Source organism: Aythya fuligula, chromosome 3 (genome assembly GCF_009819795.1).
Source record: "Aythya fuligula isolate bAytFul2 chromosome 3, bAytFul2.pri, whole genome shotgun sequence".
Lineage (NCBI taxonomy): Eukaryota > Metazoa > Chordata > Aves > Anseriformes > Anatidae > Aythya > Aythya fuligula.
This window is the reverse complement of record NC_045561.1, coordinates 18,863,201-18,886,148: the sequence shown is the minus strand read 5'-3', so window position 1 is coordinate 18,886,148 and position 22,948 is coordinate 18,863,201. Positions and strand designations below refer to the sequence as shown.

The window sequence follows — 22,948 nt, the reverse complement described above, 5'->3', positions numbered from 1 at the left end:
TGTGGACATTCAGAACACTGTGCTGGGGAGACAAGGGTCTTTGTTATAAGAACATTGCTCTGTGCTGTTTCATGGAACTTCTTTAATTTTAAAAGCGTACTCTCTGTAAATGTTAACTGACTGATATTTACACTGAATTGACTGAATTTACATATTAACTTATATTTATTAGAAAACAAGCTAAGCATCCAAAAACATTAACATTCATATCTTGCATGTTATCTAATGGTCAGAGATGCTGTAAGATTTGCCACTTGAATCATGCCCAATCAGCAAAGCCTTGTTTTTGTGTTTTGCTTTTTTTTGATTTTTTTGTTTTAATTTTCACAGAGCCTAAATTATTCTTTAAGGCCTGTTCAATTCATTTTATGTACAGCCAGGTTACAATAGACTAACATAAGAAAAGAATGTAAAATTATCCATTCCATCCTGCATTTCTTCTGAATCTCATGTACACCTATAAGCAAAATAGAGGACGTAAAATCAAAGTTAACGTGTTTTCTTAAAACCAGTAAACAAAACCCAGAGTCTGGTTTAGATCTGCTTCTCGTCAGCCTATCCTTTCCGAACAATCACCAGTATTCAGGTTGTGCTATTTATCAGCTCTTCTTCATGCCTGCACTTATATTCAGAGCCATCTCTTTTTAAATGTACAAAGTCACAGTGATACCAGTTTCGATTGCATTCCCACGTTAGTCACAGCTCCGGCACAGGCAGCCACTGTACAGTGTGACATTCAGGAAAGCACTCCAGCAGGATTCCTGTGTAAAATATCATATGGCATCTGGTGCGACTTGACTTAAAGAGGAAGTTAAGAATCATCGTCACAGAGCGAATATCTGGCAGAAGGTTTATGCTTCTTAAAAAACACTTTTTTTTTCTGCATTGTTTTCTGAATGTGGTTATTAGAATACAGCAATTAAAAGCCTATCCTGCCTCTCCTTAAAATAGCCATATTTATTTGCTTGCCATCCACCAAATAACTTAGTGATTGATAAGCTGCAGATTTATTTATTTTTTTTTGGTACACCTGACACAGAGAAAAAACTGCTTGAAAAACACTGCTTGAAAAAAAGACCAAATAGGGTCTGCAAATTCTACAAGTCAGTGTGAACAAGTATCATCTGGACCTGAGTAAAACAAAATGCTTCTGGGGGACATGTTTGAAACTTCTAAGACTGCAGTGCCTTTAAATTTGGAGCTAAGAACATCATTTGATGATTGTTGAGTTTTGGCATTCATTCATGCTGGTTGGTATCTTCAATACAGACACCTTTAAAACACCATCATTTCAGGAAGAATGAAAGCTCAAAGAAAATACACTTCTCATAAAAAAAAAAAAAAAAAAGAAAAAAAAAAAGAAAAACACACAAACAAAAACCATACAGGAAGTGTAGAGGTTCTGGTTCTTCAAAAGATAAGGCACTGACAAAAATTTCTTAGGTAAAAGGCTGCATAAGAATTTCTTGCCATTTACAAATGTGTTGTAGTCCATATATGGTCCATTCCTAGGCTCAGTAAGGTAGACCCTGAAATTTTAAGGACTGATCCCTCAAAGCTACATTGTTACCATAAACAAGTGTGATTCATTCTTTAGGCCATATGGCACATTAGGAGAAGTGAAAAACAGTCTGGGCAGATAAAGGCAGAAGACGTTGCTTGTTCCAGCATCTTTTGATAACAGAAGTGCCATTCATCTTTGTGTCTTTGAAGAGATGTGATGGTAACTTGGGACTGTAGTTTCTGTGGAACTCATGCACACATATAAAATGCTATTAGCTTTGATCATTGACAGGGTGGAGAAAAAAAGGTATATGGCTAGTCTAAGCCAAGAGCTTCTCATGGGGTGGGATCCAAAGTCACAGCTGCTTAATATTTTCAATAACGGCTATCTCTTCTGCTGCACAGTGCGGTGTCAAACCATTCATATAAATGCTGTCCGTCTTTGTAAGAGCTGGCAAGATGTCCTTCTCACTGGTGAGATGGTTGACTGACAGGGTTCTCTTGCAAGGAGTCAGGTCTTGATTGTGGTTTACAGCAAGTTCAGCGGAGAGCTTTCTTTTGATGGAGGTAGCCCGCTGGAACTTGTCATAGATCTCCACACTGAGACGCCTTCGCGTTTCTTTGAACTCTGCAGTGACATTGGCCGTCCACTCCGCAGCATGGGCTCTGAATTCCCCTACCTGCGGCAAAAATGAGAAGAAAAAAAAAAAAAAGCATAACCTGGCTGAGCACATTAAAGACCATGTAGGCTTGAAAGCCTGGTGAGCCCAATGTGTCTCTGGGCTGGCAGAGCTGCTGCAATTGGTACAGATTTCTCATCCCACAGACTTGTTTCTTTATTGACAGCAACTAAACAAGAAAAAATGATGCACTGGGAAGAGTTAACAGCAATTCTAAAAAAAAAAAATAAATAAAAAAATATATATATATTTTCTGCTGAAGTTTGTTATTGAATTATAGGCAGCGAAGAACAACGAGATGCTCTGGAGCCCTGCCAGCTGCACAGTACCCAGCTGGTCAGGGGATGCTGAAATCCCAGCAATCCAGGCTGTGCTATGTATTGCTACCAGGGTGCAGGGTTATTTATGAGCACTTCTACTGTCTGCAGAAAGATCCCTAAGAGACTTGGCAAAGACTTTTCTAAATTTAGACAGAAAAGCTTTTATAAATGAAAGCATCAGCTGCTGGTATTCTCTTTTTTTTTTTTTGTGCTTGCTCGAACACAGTGCCAGTACAGTGACAGCTTCATGTCAGCAACATGTCTGCTTACCACCCCGACTCCTCTGAAGTGACATGCTAAAACAACTCACACACAATAGCAGTGTGGGACTCCTGGAGCTGTCACCATTTACACCCAGAGTAAATGGAGGCCGCTAGTCAGCACACGGGGCTGTGGTACAGTTACTATACAGCTGGTGGCATTTCCCCTCTCGTGCACAGATCTCCAGTCAGGTTGGTTTGGTTGCAAGGTGCTAGGTTTGCACAACCATTATCTTTTCTTGTATGTATACATTTGAGTAATCTGCTCTAGTGTGAGGTGTCCCTGCCCATGGCAGCAGGTCAGAACTGGATGGTCTTTAAGGTCCCTTCCAACCCAAACTATTCTGTGACTCTGTGCATGTACATCCCTGTCACACACTTAGCTCCTGTTCCCTCACTCTATGTATCTTTTCTATAAAGCCTGTCAATATAACAGGCACTATCATTAAAAACTACCAATTTTTCATTAAACTTTCATCAAAACTACCACTTTTTTTTACCCTTTAAGTTTCCTTTCCACCATTTCTGTGTTTCAGTAGTGGGAAAAATGCAATATCCTATAAGCCCAAACTCTGAGACTACTGCTGAGGGAGGCAGCTGCTGGCACAGACTCAGATTATCCTCATCATCCTTGGACAGATCATGAGACGGACTTGGCAGCTTACCCATATAACAGTCAGAGGTGAACTATGGCCTTGTAATTTATATGCTATTTATATTTTTGCTCTTGTATTTCAACCAAAGCACCATTACAATATCAAGTTATATAGGTAATTAAAGGAGGCACATTTTGAGGAGATTATCTTGTTATAAGGGCTAAGAAAATAGATCGTTTTTCTTTAAATCTTGTCTCTGTGGGCAGCTTATTAATTGGAAGGTATAGCATAGGGAAGATAGACTGCTGATAAATATAACTCCAAAGCAAGGCATTTTAGAAGAACTAACCCACTTAAATAAATTAGTCTAATTGGTACTGCTCAGTCCAGAATTTCAATCACTGGCAAGCAAGCTTGGACTTGGCAAGCACAGAAATCAAATAAAAATTAACAAAGAGAAATACGGGGGGTAAGCTAGCAGAGAAAAGTGGCCAAAGGCTTATTCATGCTTTAGAGTACAGTGGAAAACAGGAATATAATGAAAGTAAAAAATAATCAGCTCACTCAGGAGTGACAAGGTCTCAGGAAAACTTCCCCCCTCCAGAAACAAAACAAAAAACTCTCTTTACCCAGAGGTCATTTTATTACATTTGTCTCAGCTTCAATGAATTACACCCGTTGACTAATGTGGACCCATTATGTATATTTTGTAAAACAGGGATTATTATCTGTAATACACAGAGGATTTTCTCAGCTGAATGATTATTAGTATTTAAATTGCGCAATTAGGATCAGACACACTGCACTTCAGATCTGAAAATAATGTAATCTGTACTGCTGAAACATTTCAACTGCTACAATATTTTTATTTGTAGTAAACAAGTAATAAAAATATGATAAAAAGTATCAGTTCACACCCCAGGGCAGCTCTGTCCTGCTCCAAATCTTGTATAAAGGCAGGCTGCTCAGATTCTGGACCATGCTACTGGCCGGGGGAGCAATTAGCCAGTATATATTCTATTCTACCCAGCATATTTGTAGCTTTCACCAGTTGTGTAAGCATTCCAGTTATTTTTCTCATATACACACCTCTGCCATTTCACATAGTCACATTCAATGGATTTTATCAGATTAGTAGTTTTAAAATTGTGTCTTGGCAACCTACTGGAAGCCACAAGCATCTTGAATTGCCTCCCCCTAACCTTTTTAACCTGCCTTTTAATAGTTTTCAGTTTCTGCTTCTCTCTTGTTCTCCCAGCAAAGAAAAAACAGCTAGCCATGCTTCTGACAATAGCAAGTACATGTAACCTTTAGTACGTACTCCGAATTACCCCACCAGTCCCCCTCACCACATGTTGGTGATGGAGCTGTCTTGCACAGGCAGTGTAACTCATGCATGTTAGTTATTCTGGAGAATTTTCAAACTGTAGTTGTTAGGATATTTAATTACTAAGTTCTAATTAGATTTCTTTAGGGAAGCAAATACATGCAGCTAGATGAAAAACATCATTAGATATGCCTTTTGGAGACAGACTCATGTTCCAATTAAGGTGATATGGAACATGAACATGGTGGCCTCAATCATATCTGTCCATATACCAGAGCTATGATGCTGCTTGGCACAATTTCAACTTTATATTAAAATCATTGAAAACATTGAAAAATGTTGTGCTGTTGCTAAGCAGAATTGAAATACATTAATAGTAAGTCAGAGGTAATTGGCACAGCAGGAGAAACTAGAAGTTCAGTGCTGTGTGAACTCTGTGTACCCCAAATTATTGCTTTGCTTTTGTGTGAACTGAAATGCACTCAAAATGTTATGTTTTCAGAATAAAACTCTCAATTCCATAGCACTTACAGATTCAAGTACAAAAGGTTACAGAAAAAGAAATGTGCAGTTTTCAACCGCCAGTGAACATAAGCAACTTGCTCTCAAAATTTGATCCTCCCTTTATCCATATGGACATTTCTGTTTATGTTCAGGTTCTTTCTGTCCTTAGGGTATGACATTTCTTCATACCGCATTATAGCTCCTCTTCATCTGGGCACTGACAGCCACAAAATCTTTTATGCAAAGCGATTGAAATGCCAGTTGCCTATGCTGCTCAAAAAAATCTCTACATGCCTTCTGTAACATTTATTTACTTTTCTCAAATTCTCTTACCTCATTACAGCACACAACTTCAGATTCTGCAGTACCTGAAGGACCCTTTCCACTGGGTAGCTTTCCAGCCACTCTTCCCCCTGCAGCCTGTAATGCTGCTTGGGGTTGTTGTGTCCCAAGTACAGGACCTGGCACTTGACCTTGTTGAACCTCACACAGTTGGCCTTAGCCCATCAGTCCAGCCTGTCCAGATCCCTCTTCAGAGCCCTCCTGTCATTGAGCAGATCAACACTCATGCCTAACTTGGTGTTGTCTGCAAACTGAGGGTGCATTTGATCCCCTCATCCAGAACATTAATAAAGGTATTGAAGAGAACTGTCCCCAGTACTGAGTCCTGGGGGGACACCACTAGTGACTGGCCTCCAACCGGATTTAACTCCATTCACTGCAACTCTTTGGGCGCAGCCACCCAGTCAGCTTTTTAATTTCACAATTTTTCAACCAGTATACAGTGGAAACAGTATCTGAGCAATTTTGAAGTGTGGCTTCTCATTCCTGTTAAAGTCAGTGTAAAAAAAATAAATAAAACTATACACCAAGAATACTGTATGAACTTTCTGAATGATGAAACAGTTCCTGGACTCTGCAGATACCTTATCAACAATATTATCTAAAGATGGACATCCTGAATTTAATGGGCCTAGGAAAAAACATGGACATTAAGTAATCACTTGTTCTCCTGTTCCTGACAAAAAATATCTAAATACCAACATAAAACTGGTGCGGGTCTCTCAGTCAGTACCACGGGTGAGACCAACACCTTCCCTATTGATTTTCATTACCATGTTTTAGATTTCTTGTTTTCTAGCTGAGCTCAGATCTTGGATAGAGGCCAATCACATAATCCTGAATGTAAGCATGCCCAAGGGGATGCTACTGCTAAAAGAAAAAAATATTTGAAGGTATTGAAGAACATGAGTTGTTCTTCATTATGTTTACTCTAATTCTTTATATTTATTAGGAATTTGAGGACCTTTCTGGACATGCTCTGAACAGATAACCAAATAATTATATAAACAGAACTGCCCAATATGCAGGAAGACTGCTCATCCTATTAAGTATGGTCTGGACAGTACAAGTCATGTAGCCATAACCTTTACATATGAGTAGTCTGCACTTTGAATTAAGTCACAGCTGTGGTCAATAAAATAAAATAAAATTGAAACAAACAAGCAAACAGAGAAGGACCTCCTTAAATAGACTGAAGTGAATACACACTGTTCTGACTTTGCCTTAGTTTGCTTCTCTCTCTCAGGGTCATTCTTGAAAAATTCCAATGTTGAAGTATAACCAGTTAATCTTCTGCTGTTTACAGAAGGGGAAGATATCATTGCCTGGATAGAATTCAGAGGTATGATATGAAAGATATGCCTAGGAGGAACTATACCATTAAGTACTAAACAAAACATAGACATTACATACACTGTGCAAGAAAATGAGACTATATGTATTTCTAAATGAAGTGTGTAGTTTATTTGATATCTGTACCTTTATGTTGTTTCCTTTGGTATGCAGGGCTCATACACTTTATGATGGTCATACTGTTAGTGCAAACCAAAAAAAAAAAAAATCAATTAAAAATTACCAGGTGATATACCTCTGACTGCATTTTAGGAGGGGGAAAAAAGTGGCCTTCCTTACTGTTCTTAATGCTCTAGATGTTCCTCAGTATATGATTTCTAACATTTATCCTTAATGCATTCTCCAAAGTTTTTCATCTTTTTTCTATCTCAATGTAATTTTCTGTTACTTAAAAATAACACATCCAATTAACCTCTCCATTATATGCTACTCAGCAACAAAACTAGAAAGAGCATGTACATGTCACATTATCCCAGCAGCAGAGTAGAGTACATAACATTTTGTCTTAGCTTTCAAGAAACTCATCCAGCCTTCTCAGAAATTGTTCTCAAAAAGTCCCACTTAAAAAAAATGAAATTAAAAAAAAATGTAGGTACAGAGATACTAGATGTATTTAACAATGCAGCTGCTAGATGGGCTGACTCTCTGTCGGAGGATTTGTCTGTCTTCTCACTTTCCTGCAGGCCTAAGGAAGCATAGGCCACTTCTTTCTGCCCAAAATTTATGTTCATCATTGCAGAATAGGGAAAGATATGTTTCACAGACATTTTGATTGATCACCATTCTTTTCCTGTATATCAAGAATTTATAGTCAAAGTAAATAAATTCACATTCACAGTATATGGTGTTTAGCATTTTCTAATTATAGCATTATTAGAGAATATGCTAATTCCATTGGGCTATAATCGGTGAATAGGTAGAGAAGACTCTTGTTTACTTGTCTTTAACACAAGAGAGAGGAAAGACCACAGGCACTAACAAGATACCTATGCCAAGCTTTCCCAGGAGTTTAATCACTGTCTTCCATTCCTTTGTTCTTCCCAGACCTCAGCTCTATAGCAAAGAACTCTTATACAAGTTTTTAAGCCACCGAACTTAAATTTCAAGTTGAACAGTACAAATCAAGCAGTAGTTTTCTCTTTTGGATCCCCTGACAGGTATCCCTTTTTTTAAAGCCAAATATCAGAGGGGAAAGGTTCTGTTTTATGAAGTTGCATCTTCTGGACTAACATTTAAATTATATAGTGATATTTTTGTAGACATGGTGGTCAGAAGTGTTTTGGGAACAATTCTCTCCCACTGGTAACTGGATTATTCAATCCTTTAATAAATAATGTTTGTGAGTTCATTCCAGTGAGCAATGACTGTTTGGTTTCACCCACATAACTTCCATGAGAACATCTGATACCTTGGATAAAATAAACCACACTACCCAATGGGAATGCAGAGAGCCTGCAAATTTTGATTATTGTTGTGGAGACACATCTATGGTGGCAGCTGTGTGAGTATATTTTGTGGAGATATGACAGATGGCAGATACAGAAGTGTCCCTTTTGATCTCTCATGGTCTGATTCAACTAAATAGAAACAGGTAGCTTACAAATTTATTTTTTTTAATCACAAACAGAGCCAAATACAACAGTCACCACATTTTTGCTTTGGTTTACCTCTTTTTTTTCCTCCTCCAGAAATATAAACAAACCATATTAGGTACCTGATACTGCCTATCAGACACCTCTTTACATAGAGCTACATGTTTATATTCTATTACTGCACACAAGCTATTGGTCTGGTTAGCTCCATCCATAGTGTTCCACTTTGCTAATGAACTTTCAGGCATAACAAAAAAGAGATGATTATATTTTCCTATCAAAATCAGTCATTCTATTCAGCTGTTTTTATCTACCTCAGAGAGCATCCAACCCCTCTCAACATGGTAGGTGTGAATTACACTCACAAGAATCACAAGAAGTAATCACAAGGAAGTTTAAGTTTACATGAAGCTCTATCAGCTGACCCTAATGTAATTCAGAAGGCCAATATGTAGTCTATTCTCTATAGCCCATGACTTTGCTGCAGCCAGAAATAGCAAACATTTTGAGAATTATACTAGAAGCATAACAAAATCCAAGCCACAAGCAGTTGAAAGGCTCTCTCAAATTTCTCCCACAGGATAAAAGATAACTTTCATAATTTCATTGAACTTTTTTTTTTCTCCTTATAAAGATATGCTGAAGAGAACATAAAAACAAAAGACCTAATTTTGACTTGGTACTAAATAAAGACTGGCTACTGTATTTACATGGTCAAGTCCCACCAAAAATTGCTTAATCCTTAAATTTCCAGTATCGATATCTGGAGTAATATTTCTGTGAAATATTAAAGCTGCACTAAAGTTGTTCCACCTGAGTATTTCAACTGTGTTTACCCCTTGTAACAAAAAGTATTCCATAGTGTCTTCAGTCCTTTTTATCCATTATTGAAAAACATAATTTCCTCATTATCAACATGGCTTCTTGAAGATGCAAGGTTATTCTGCTGAACTGGCTTTGTCCGAGGACTCTTCCATAAGAGTTTCCCACAAGAAAGTTATCAAATGCATACACACTCATTATTGCTAACATGTTCTAGTGTCTTGTCTTAATAATATCCAAGCTCTGAGATTACAAACATTATAAATAAATAATAATAATAAAGTCTTCAATAATGTTAATGATGAGGATTATGGTTGAAGACATTCAAGACTAAATATCACTCTGTCAATACAGTTAAGTCACAGGTACATTTGTCTCAATGGCTTAAAGGATCAATTACATCTTGTCTCCAAAAAATAAAATAAAATTAAGATTTGCTAATGTAAATGGTGATAACCTACATTCAGTGAGTCTTCGTGTATAAATAACTCTGAGAAATGCCATTGCTATAACAGAACTCTTTAATCAATTTCTATCTTGCTATGAAGTGTAAGTAATTTGCTCCAGTTTTATTTTTGCAAATTCAATAGCCCTCAGTGCCCACCTTCCCTTGCCAGGCACTGTGCCCAAGTTGCTAACAAAGGTGTATTTGGGTAGCACTTCTCTTGTAATCAACACCACACCAACATCACTTAGGGACCTGGTACTTACTATAACAACATAGGCATTTCTAAAGAGCTTTAGTATCCTCTGCTAAGAGGTAGGATATAAATATAAGCCACACAATATGATAACAACATAGGTGTTACCTTTGTGTGTGCAGTGAATTTGAGACTAAATTAAGCAGGCATCATGTGTCTGATGTACACAAAGCTATGAAGAAAGACATCTCAAGAAATAAAGTGTCAAAACCAATCAGCAGATAGTTTCTCTCAGACTAACAGAATAACGTATCCTTTCAAATTTCTTATTGTACAGAGTACAGTGGTGTACTTGTAAAAGAGTGATCAACACAGAAACTCAGTACCAGACTGTTGCAAGGGCAGGACCTAGAAAACAACTGGGTAGCTTATACTCGTGATCTTTTAGAATTAGATCAAATTTCAGATCAAATTTCATTCAAAATCAGGTCAGCCATTTCTTCCTTTTTCTTACATTAATACCACTCTATGTCTTTAAGACTGAGAAAAATTATGGAGGGATGTAGTCCCATCTTTTTATTTATTTTTTTCTGTCCTATTGCTATTCAAGTTTGACTGGAGGCCTAGAGCTGCATTTATTACACAAATATTTTATGACCTAATACTTCATGTTCTTCCCCATCTGACACAAATTATTAGAAACAATAATTTTTTTCTATGTTGCAATTCTTTCTCAGATACACATTTCCGCACATTTTGGATGGACTGGGAGAAGAACTTAAAAGTTAGGCAGACTTCTCTTCAGGCAGCTCTTTATTTTTTTTGCCATTTTTTGTAGAGCTCTGCATTCTTCCTGACTCTTAGGCCACAGAGCTAGGGACTGTTTTCTGGCAATATTCCTTTTTGTAACATCTGCAGTAGTAACACCATTTTCCTACAGAAATTCAACAATCCCCTGCTGGCACATCCTAGAATTGTGTCACCCCCATTAACCACTCATGTAAAAGGACTTCATCTGCAATTGCTTTTGCGCTATGACTGCCTCCTACAAATATTTCTCTGATTCAGCACTTGCTAGGAACATGCTCGCACCAAGTTCTTCTACCCAACTCCTTGAACTTATGAATAGACAATCGTTAGCATTACTGAAATGTATTCTGTTTTGTTTGTAAGAAAAGGAAAAGCCCTGAGTTGTTTTCCTTAAGGCAACTTGCTTAAGGCAACATGCAAGGGATCAGCAATGTGTTCATATCTTTGTAAAAAGCCTCTAATCACCAGGCTGAAGAGTTATTCTGATCGGTTTCATTTCTAACTCAATGGATGTTGTCTCATAAAATAGCAAGTGCCAAATTAAGAGCTCATTGTTAGCCTCCTTCCTCCTCAGTCACATACCCTCACGGAGCAGGTTTTGAGGCCTGTTTGCCTGCTAAGCTGATTGAATTCACTGAAGTCTTGCAAAACTTATGTCCCTTTTCTAGCAAGCTGAGTCCACTCATTTTACAATTAAATAAGCACCAGATATATTATTAAGTCAGAAGTGTAACATACTACAGAGAACTGGGAAGAAGGCCAGGGGAAGGACAGAGGATAAAGGAGGGAGAAAGGAAGGCCAGTGTTTTCAGCATGGATGAGCAACAAATTTGGCTCAGCTGTTTTGTCAAGTCAGACATGACTAATTTTAATTCCTTTAAAAAATAAAAATAATAAAACAAGACAGAGATACCGTACCATTTCCATGCATAATGCCTACATCCAGGAAATACAAGAGATTCACCTTCTCTTTAAGTTTGGGCCCCCTATGCTGTATGAACGCATTTAGCCTTAAGCTATAGTAAAATGAAAAGACAACAAATATTACAGAGAGTGCAATAATTTCCATGGCATCATCATGACAAGCCTAATTCTGTTTTGACAGACATGAGTGACAGATCTGCCACTGGTGCCAAGGATTAAACAGAATGATGATTCAGATGAATCAAATTGTTTATAAATACCAAAGATAACAGTTACCTTTTGAATTTTCACAAGAAATGAATGTGCTATTTCTCATGAAGTTTTAGATTTGGTCATTAAAGCTGGATCCATGTCATTGAATTCAAAGGAACGACACCCAGAATGAAAAATCACTTGTCCAAACTGAGCTGATATCTAACACACGTCATTCATGTGGGCTCTTGATATATGCCAAAGAGAACAGGCTCTTTGAGGATATAATTCATCACCTTAAGGTAGATACCTTAAAAAATTTGAACAGATCATACTAGAAACAGTTATTTCCTTCCAGTGACTATAAAGACAATGTAGATGACTAGTTCAGATGTTAAAATCTACAGTGGAGGTTAATCACATCTTCACTGACTTAAATGGAGTCTAGAGCTTGAATGGACTAGAGCTTAACAAACGCCAACAAACAACTTGAGGCCAAGGGATGCAAGCACTTAATCTTATAAATGGGAGTTTGAAAATTATAGCCTAAATAACTAAGATTCTTGATTGGGCAGGCATCTTTGCAGGAAACACTGACATTCAGAAGCTGCTGCATACTGAGGTAAAAGAAAAATATGACAAGGAAAAAAAAATCCTGCTGAAATTTTACCTTTCAAAGCGACTAAAATCAGAAGACTATGTAAGTGCTCTGAGTAATCAGAGTACAGAGAATAATGAATAGGGGGGAGTTTCAGGCAAGCTAGTACTCTGAAGCTGAACTTCAGAGACAGATCGCCTACTTAAGATTTTAACACACAGCATGTTCCAATGACTTTCTGACACTTCATCTATCTTACTGTATGAACTGCTTCCAGCAGCAGATCTATCCTTCTAAAACTCCCACTTCTGCCTCTACTTGTCTTTCACTTCCCTCCCCATCTGAGGCATTCAAAACTCTCAAGAATATTTCAGGAGACAAAGGCCACCTGAGTAACTGAAAGACATTCTGGCTATCTGCATTTTAATATCAAAATACAGCATTATTGTGGATCAATGAATATCTGACCAGATTATTTTTTATTTTATTTTTTATCTTAACTCCACTTTGCATATGAGAAACTCTTCTGGTGGTATCATGAAAAAATATATATTTTTTTTATTTGTTGAATATAATGCATTATTACCACAAATCCTCATATAAACTGCTTTTAAGAACAATAAAATGGCATTAGTAAAGAGAAAAATGTGAACAGGAAATTAGATGATAATCATAATCAACAATTTCTTGGAACATGGAGGTTTCCTTACATAATATGTACTCCAAGTAAACAATAACATTTTTTGTTTTGCTGGGGTGGAGGGTGGTCATATTTTGGGATCCCAGGAGTTGGACTCAGTGATCCTTGTGATATATCCTACAGATTTTATCATAGCCTCTGTCTCTTAGTAGATTTCAGTATATAGCATGGCTTCCAATGTTAAAGGCTGTTTCTGGGAATAATGAGCTATTCCCCCCAAAAACTGACAAAATGTTTCCTTAAAAAACAGTAAAAAAAAAAAAAGAAAAAGTCATGTTTATGACTAGGATTTTCCATTGCACTTATTTCTATTATCTGAACTACAGATAGATTCTTCTGTTATAATCTGCATCCACAGAAGCTGGAACAGACCATCATAAATTTAAGCTTAACTGAAAAAACAGATAATTCAAGAAATTCAGAGTGTCCTCTGGCTTCTGCTGGCAAAGAAGAGATTTAATGACTACATTTCCACTGAACTGTCTCAACTTTTTCACTCGAATTTTCCTGGACAGATAGCAAAGATGAGCTGAGAACAGCAGTTTTAAAGTCATAAAACGTTACTTGTAAAGTGAATACTTGTACAATGCTTCTGTTCAATCAAACAGTTCATCTCACAGCAAAATACACTGTATTTGAACACAAATTTCTTCTTACAAAATTAGGATAGAATCCAGAAATATTTCATTTTTCCTAACTAGCACACAAATAGTACTGTGCCATGATTCTGTTTTCTCAAATTGTTCCCACATTTCTGACACTGTAGTAGTTACTGCTAGAACATTTTTTGTTATGCATTTTTTCAGACATGCTTAAGCAATGGGTTAAAAAGTGGGGGAATATTTCTGAACAACAGGGATATGATTAATTGAACAAATGGTACGAATTATGTTATGTCTGTCTTTAATCTAACCTAAAACACATGAGACACTTGTATACAGCAAAATCCTTAATACCCGCATCAGCCAAGAGAATTTGGATATATCTGAAGAATGATGTTTTCCTTTTTGTAGACAAAATGAATATGCTTGTTTAGGCTACAAAGGTGAGAAAGAATGGAAAGAGGAAAGAGGAGATACATTCCTGGTGCCTGAGGAAAGAAACTCTGGCATAGCGCTGTGCTGTATAACCTGGGAAATTTTGAGTTTTGCTTCATATAACTAGGAATATACTTAATATGTTAGAAATCTATGACTGTTCAATTCATGTTTCTTAGCCTATACTGAAATGTCTCCAGTATAAGAAAAAAGACAAAATTCAAACATTCTTAATACATTATCATTATAATAACATGGATAATGAGACATTCTAAACAAGATTAAACCCTCAGTGCTATGTACAATTATACAGTCAAGATAGCATCTTATCCAGAGATCTTACTGCCTAATAGAAGAGTATGAGAAAAGTAAGATTAAAGACCAGATTTGTTTCAGGAAGTAGCATGAAGAACTAGCTTGTGTCACTAGTGCATGAGGAAGTGCTGCAAAGTGAAGCCTGAACAAGGTATTTTTGCATAGCCCCAAGTCATAGTGCCCTAGTCATAATCACAGAATTGAAGGGGTTGGAAGGGACCTCAAAAGATCATCAGGTCCAACCCCCCCCCCCCCCCCCCCCCCCCCCCCCGCCAAAGCAGGTTGCTGCCCAGGTAGGGGTCCAGATGGGCCTTAAATATCTCCAGAGAAGGAGACTCCACAACCTCCCTGGGCAGCATATTCAAGTGCTCCATCACCCTCACCGTGAAGAAGTTCTTTCGCATGTTGGTGTGGAACCTTCCTATACACTATCTTGTGACCATTACTCCTTGCCCCGTCCCTGCAAACCACTGAAAAGATGTTGGCCAAATCCCTGTCTCCCACACCTCAGGTATTTATACATATTGATGAGATCCACTCTCAGTCTTCTTTTCTCCAGGCTGAACAGACCCAGGTCTCTCAGCCTTTCCTCATCAGGAAGATGCTCCAGGCCCCGTATCATCTTTTTGGCCCTCCTCTGGACTCTTTCCAGGAGATTCCTGTCTCCCTTTTTGTACTGGGGAGCCCAGAACTAATACCACTCTTGAAACTAAATGCAGTTTAGGAAATAACCCAAGTTGTGAACAGTTAGACAATAGGGAAACACCACATGTACTTGTCCAACTCTTACTTTTCTCAGTGCAGACTAAGTAATGGGCTAGATGGAATTAATTCTTAAATTCAAAATAATACACAAAAACAATACAGGTTAATGCCATTTGAAGTGATCTGCTGGTTTCCCTGCAGACAGTGGAGATAATGCAGGTTGACTGATAAAGATGCCCTCAGTGCTCTTCCAGAACACAAGATAGTGATCCTGTGAAGTGTTGAATCTGGAAATGAGAACACTTGTGCAATACATCCCACTCCATATTTGTGAAGGACACTAGAACAGCTAGTTGTGTAAACCAAACTATAAATGTAATTTAAGATTTGCAGAGCAGAGGCAAAAGATGAGTTTTCATACTTTAAATAAATTTGATCAAATAAATATTGTCCTTTGCTTTGGAGCTACATTCTCTCATTAGTTAGCTCCTGATTCTTTTATTGTGATAAGCGTTTATGAAATTCTTAGCAAAAATTTCCTTAGAACAGGCCTGCCACAATGCTGTCACTAGCTGTAAGAGCTCTAAGCATAGCAAGAGCAATGCAAAAAAGCTACAGATCTCAAAATGGACTTAGCAATCCTGCCCAAGTGCCCATCTCATACCCTCCTGCCTGCTCTTACTATCACCGCTGCCCTTTGGTCAGGAAGAGGCAGGGACCCTGAATGATCCAAGGAGCCTGTAATGAGTGAAGATGTAAGGGTGTAAGTTACCCTTTATAGTAAGGACTTTGGGAACTCAAGCAATGTCAAGATTACATTTACATCAAGATTACATCTAGATATTGATGCCATGCCCTACAGCTACAGAGACAATTTAAAGAAATATAAGTAGCAGGCCATTGCACAGTAACCATTCATTTCACCAAAAAAGATTTTTTCTATTTAAATAACACAAATGAACTGACACGTGCAGAGGAACTGAAGTTAAATTAGAGGGAAATAATATGTTGCTTAAAACAAAATTAATATATTTCTGAAACTTCTAGTGAAACTTGAACTGTGTTAATTGTCACCAAACAAAGTTTTATTTATCCTCTAACATTTTTAGAAGCCAGAATATTTTAAGTGACAGAAGTAAATTTTGTCACTTAAAAGTAAAAAAAAAGATTCACAGTAAAATATTGTATCATTATTGAAATAATACACGTTTACAACGCACCTGACTACTAATAGCTATGCATGCTGCTGAAGATAATTATATTAAAATACATCCAAGAATATTTAAATAATTCATTTCAATACCTTAAATAATAGGAAACATTCTCTTAGTGTAAAATGATGAAAGGTTTCTTGAATATAACTATTCAGTGTTGTGTTTTTTCATATCTGCATTCCATACAGAAACAACGAAAGCAGAATGATTTTTTTTGCCTCAAAAATCACCGACTCTATTCTACCTTCTAGAATAATTCTTTCAGATAAATCTTCCTCTAACTCAGTCATAATTGTGTAAACACCACTCAACAATATTTTACTTAAATTTATATGCAGCCACATAAAATTCACTATACATTGGACTAGACTGCTACAACAATTCCATTTGAGCTGCAGCATATATTTAATATACAGACAGCTTTGTCCCATTCCCTAAGAATAAAAGGGGTTGTAAGTTCACCTGATTTCTAATCAAAGTTTTTAAAAAACAGTATTTCTTCTCCTTTCAAAATGTTCTTACCTCTTCCTTTGTCTTTTTTGATATGACTCTTAGCCAGTCTCCGATCATGCTGAGGACAGCTGCAAAGTAAGCAAGCCCAACAAGGATCCAGAACCACACCACTGGCTTATAAAAATCTAGGTACTCAATATCTGATCCCCCTGAAAAACAATGAAGTTAAGAATAAAGCACACTTAATTGTTATAGGTGCAAAACTATTTTAAAATTAATTCTTTTTCTAAAAATAAAAAATAAAAAGAGAGATCAGCAGTAGTATGCGAATGTACACAATAGTTCCTAATCTTTCACAATATTTAAAATGAACACTGACAAACTGATTCAGCTTTTGAGATACCATCACTTAAGGTGGAGGATGCTTAAGGTCATTGAGGACAGCTTGAATGAAAGGATTTCCCACCTGCTGCAAATAGACATGCAGTACAAAATTAAGCTTTGTTCTGGAGTATGTTCTTATGCTGAGAAATCTGGCTTTGCAAAGACTTAGAAGCACATCTCAATTACATGAATCCTTTAACCCTAGTAGAGAAGAATAATATCTGCATTACCAAATGTCCCTGTTGGGCACTCAAACATTGCCATCTCCTTTTTACTGAAGAGGAAACCAGGCTACAGGGACTTGAGTGAGCTGATCATACTCAAAAAAAAAAAAAAAAAAAGTAAGAGGATAAAATATCTGGCAGCTGGAGGCAACTTTTTTTTTTTTTTTTTTTTGAATCCCGCTGCCATAAGAACCAGACACTTTCTTCTTTCCAAGTGTTGAAGTAAAAAAGGATAAATTTCAGAGACGTCTGTAATGGAACTTTTAGGTCCAATACAACTATAAAGAACAGATGCTTTATTCTACCCTCCACTCTCCCCCAAAATAAAAATAAAAAAATAAAATGAAGTTATGTTTATCCAGAGTTCTCAGACAACACAAAGTAACTCACATTTCACATATTGCAGTACAATAACACAAGTTTTAAACTTGCAGATCAGCTATACTATGACAAATAAAATACTCTTCATCTGAGTTGCTGAAAACAGAAATTTGCATGTCTGCTTACTGAAACGGCCAAAAGAAAATGCTCTTTACACCCCTTCATGAAGAGCAGTGTTCTTCCTAGCTCTTGTTATCTAATCACCACACAGATTACATGCAAACAAAGAATTTTACTGACGAGTATCTTAGTGTGGGATTCCTCATAGATGGAAATTTTTTCTCATGTCAATAAACCCTTTCATAAATAAAATTTGTTGAGCTGTAGTGGTTTATTCAACTGCCTAAGAGATGAAATCCATACTGCAAAAATGAATACTTCTACACTTGTACAGTCACAAATACAGTACAAGACAGGGCTTTATCAGAATGGAACAGAAGACAGCCATTCACTCAAAAGGCTGAGTTTGTCACACCCCAAGATAAGCAAAATATCAGAGAAATAAATATGTTAACATCCACCTTGCGTCAATGCAGTAAAACAGGATTTACAGATGACTTGTCCTGCTGTCATTCAAAAAAGTTGTTGATTACCACCGTGTCTTAGCTCTATCAGGAGTAAGCATTGAACCACACTCCTTGGTTCACATTCTTCGTATGTTCATACAATGCACAAAGACATACAATGTAAGGTATCCACTCGCCAGATTTCTAATTTCCAGGGTGTGAAGTTTGTAAGTGGGAACTGGAACCCAAATATATCCGTCTGCAGGCAGCACTTCCTTCATCATGTATATGTAGTTTGTTTACAGCAAGGTTAATTACCAGATCAGGTCTTCAATTAAGAGTTTTCTCTGCTGTCTGACCAGGAGATGGCTCCATCTAGCCATGCCCAAAGGAGTTCAGCTTTCCCAAAGTTTGCAAGGGACCCTCTAGAAAGGTTAGACAGCTGAAGTCTTCATCAGCTCTTGAATCTATGAATTTCAGGGACTCCTGGTGAGGTCTCAATTTAATGGAAGACCAGGGAGAAAGATATACCTAAGGATATTCATCCTGAAATAAGTATTGTCTTCTGTAACTATTGGAGGAATTCAGCAGAAATGTTCAAGTGTCATAGAGTAACACAATATCATAGGTAGGAAAACAAAATCAAAATCAACTGTACTGAGTTCAAAGTAAATGAAATTCATTAACTACTGAATTGCAATATACAGAAATGTGTACAAATATATTTGTGTATGTATATGTACACGTAAATATATTTGTACTGAAGTGTGAGATAATTAGTCTAATGAATTTACCAGTAACACTGTAAAAAGCATATCAACATGATAGATTTGCATGAATTTTTCATAGCACCACTTTTAGTAATGCTATCATCTGTCTTTTGCAAAGCAGATTTTACATAACGCCTTAGGAAGCAAAATGCTGAGAAGCAAGTTGAATTTCAATGTTTGGCAAAACTTGTTTTGTGGGCCAGGGGACAAAACTTTTGTCTGACTTTGTTTGGACTTTACCAGAAATAGTTTTAAACAAACAAAAGATATATATCTACCTTCCCAGAGATTTGGTCAACTGGTGTGCACCAGCTCTAACTAGAATTTTCACTGCCTTTATCTTTACAAAGAGCAGCCTCAGTTTATTGCTGAGATGTTTTGTGGTACAGATTTGATTCCAAACTCCCTAGAAATCAACAAAAAATCAAAGAGCTTTCTCGTTTATCTTCATCACAGATTTATCTTTCATCACAGATTGCTGCTACCACCATTCTTACATCTGCCAAACAACTTTTAAATGATTTAGGATTTTTCATGGAAGACAGATTTTTTTTTTTTTATGGCCCAAGCACCTTTCCTTTCTGAGGTAAGAAGTTCTATGTTTTAGTGAAGGATGGCATTCAAGAAGATTTCAGACATACATGTACATTAGGACAGATTCTGTTTATAGGGTACATGATTGGGCTTAAATTTATGCATATGTATATATATATATTTACATAAAACAATTACATAATTTAAGTAAAAAGTATTCTCTATCTATCATTGCCACTCTTTTCTCTATCCTTTCATAGCTGACACAAACACAGAATTCTAGATTTAGAGACTTTAGAATAATTATCTCTAAAGTATCTTTTTGTTCACATTTTTGCTTCAAAACTATAAGAATATAAAGAATGAAAAAAACTGATGTTGAGTATCTTAATTCCATGTTAGCATAAACTTCTGTGTTATTCCAAAACTAGCCCTTCAGACCAGGAATGGACTTTATTATTTTTTTAACAGTACACATTCTGAGCATAAAAAAAGTGATTAAATTTAAGCACAACTTAAATCAAAGTTTGACAAGTAGCCATCCCTCAATCAGTAGCTTGTCCATCAGTCATGACAAACCTGGCACCATGGGCAACTGGCATAATCCAGAAACTTCATTTGTCCCATTCCAAAGAAACATGGAGGTTTGGCCCTGTACCTTGAAAGGAATTACCTCGAAGAACTGCAAAAAGGGACAGAGTAAGGCTAGCTTATGCAGAGACCTGAAGAAGCGGCATGCTGGGGACAAGACAACATTTGCACCATCTGCAAGAAAGAATATAACGTTGGCTATACAAGTTACTTGATACCACTCAGTGGAAAATGGAGAGCTACTTCAGAATACAGGGCACAGCTATAAAACACCCTTTCCACACTGTCCTGTACAGAAATTGAGTGAAACACTGCACGTTGACTTAAGCTTAAAACAGCCTACATGGTTCACACTATATAGCCCTTATAGCAGATGTGAACTCCTGAGGTGACAAAGAGCACTTCTGAATGCCAAAAAAGACAATGCCAGCAGGAAAGAGCACAGATCAATAGGACTGCTATGACCGGAAGGTAAGGTGTTTCAGTTCAGTGACGTTAAATGAGACTAAAATTCTGAAAGTGTTCTACAAATTAGTTCTCCCTCCAAGTAATTCAGAGCAGACCCATATATATATATATATTAAAATGGCAATAAACCTAATTCAATTACAGCCCAAAACAGTAAAGAAGCGATAAGCTAAAATCACAGATCAACAAAAAAAATAAAAAGAATGCCTTAGAAAACATTTTAAAATTGAAGACTCACAAAACTCTGTGATTATTTAAATTGGACTGATTGCAGCATAACCTTATTCATTATGCTAGTGAAACAGACTACTGATGTGCTATTAATATTTCTGACCCTCACATAATTCTGTCAAGTTTGGGCATCTGATCTGCTTTATATTTGATAGCTGCTAGACTATCTCCTCCAGAAATATTTAAGGATTTATCTGCACATATGACCAATGCATTGTCATGTTACATATATTTTGACCTCATTGCTAACATTGGTAGACAACATTATCTTTCATTATACTAAAAAATGACATGAGAAGTCCTCTTACTTTCCTCTTTTTGAATATTTATAATAATAGCTTGATTGTTTTTTTTCCTGTAGTATTATTCATTGTCTCCCCTGAAAACAAGATAAGCTATGTTTGAATCAGTTTGGCATGATTTTCAAGAGACAGTTTCTTACTTGCTTTGTGTGTATTTGCATGTGTGAAAAGCTACAATGGTAGACTTTCTTCAGTTATTAAAAAAAAAAAAAAAAAAAAAAAAAAAAAACTCTTAAAGAAAGAATAAAAATACATTAAAAATTCAATCTCCCCATCAAAAAAAAAAAAAAATCAACCCCACCTCCCACCCCCACTTAAAAAGAAAAAAAATCTTTTTTTGTTGTTTTTTTTTTTTTTTTTTTTTGGAATACTATCCATGTATTTTCTTGAACATGCAGTACAAAAACTGTTCACCTTTTATCTCCTTGCACACACCCTTAATGATCAGCCTTTTACATCTACCTTAGGACTTCTCTTGCTAGTTGAAACTGAAGCTAAAATTTCCATAGGGTCCAAATGGCAACTTAGATTCTCAGTACAAAAGAGGATGTTTTGGCCTTGTGGCTCCTGGGAACTGAATGCTTGTTCTCCAGTAAAAATGAGAAGACACTTGTAGAAAGAATCTGGAGAACTGTACAAGAATTTATATTGTAAGAGCCAGCCCTACAACCTTTAATACCATTACAATCCATAATCCCATGTTCTCCTGTTGGTTCCCTTCTGGTACAGCTATTTGGAAACACTCTCCTTTACTTCTTAAAAAGTTCTCCAAGGCTTCTCTCTGGCTTTCAAATCCAGTGGTGCCAGGCAGCAGCCAATTCCATGTTAGTGAAAAGAGAAATACTGTGAGAAATATTTCTCTTAACCCATTATCACAGCCATGACATTACTATCCAGGACTTTCAGACTTGTTTTTTCCTCTGGGATGACAGTTCCCAGAAAGATAAGATAATTACCAGAATATTTGGAAATTCTCAAATAGGAATTTTGTTTTGTTTGAGGGGACTTTATGAAACAAAAAATATAATAATACATAATTATCATACATAATTATGAAATATCCCATGGAGCTCCTATCTGCTACAAGAATTGCCTTTGTTGTTGTTGTTCTAGAAGTACACTCCATTATAATTGCAAACTGAAATGACACTCTGCTTTAGTTTTGACTATTCTTCTGAGTGGTAGAAGGCAATTTACACTCCAAATATTATTTAAGGAACATGCCTTCCCAGACAAAAAAAAATCAAAAAAAAAAGGACTAAGTTAATGTCAATGTTTTTTTTTTTTTTTTTTTTTTTTTTTTTTTTTCCCTCTTCAAGTGGCTGCTCACCTAAGCACTTATAAGTGGACTGCAGTAGCTTTCTGCCTGATGCACGACTCACTGTGACAAACCAAAACCAAGAAATGTCATGCTCTAGATCCACAACGATGTCAGATGCTTCTGCCAGATGAAATACTTGTGTTCCATCATGACAACCTCACCTACAGCCATTTACACTAACACATGCCTTATCCCTACTTGCTTCATCTTATTTTCTGGCACTCAGCTTTTCTAAACTTTTGTGTTAGAGTGTTCTAGTTAAGGTCTACAACAAAACACCAATGGTATTTAATGCCTACAAGGTGGTTATGGCTTACCTAAAAACAAACAAACAAACAAACAAACAAA

The 22,948-nt window shown here is 36.7% G+C and overlaps 1 protein-coding gene across 2 annotated transcripts in view; it reads right to left on the bottom strand.

Annotated features, from left to right (window-relative positions):
* Nucleotides 1–1,374: 1,374 nt before the first annotated feature.
* The window catches only part of KCNK2 (potassium two pore domain channel subfamily K member 2), a 104,693-nt gene continuing 83,119 nt past the window's right edge, over nucleotides 1,375–22,948 (bottom strand). For both annotated transcript variants that reach the window (XM_032185648.1, XM_032185649.1), the window contains exons 6-7: nucleotides 16,958–17,097; nucleotides 1,375–2,183 (exon numbers count right to left, since the gene is read on the bottom strand). In XM_032185648.1, coding sequence (XP_032041539.1) covers nucleotides 1,860–2,183; nucleotides 16,958–17,097 — 464 coding nt within the window. In that variant the 3' untranslated portion in view covers nucleotides 1,375–1,859. The remainder of the gene's footprint in view (nucleotides 2,184–16,957; nucleotides 17,098–22,948) is intronic.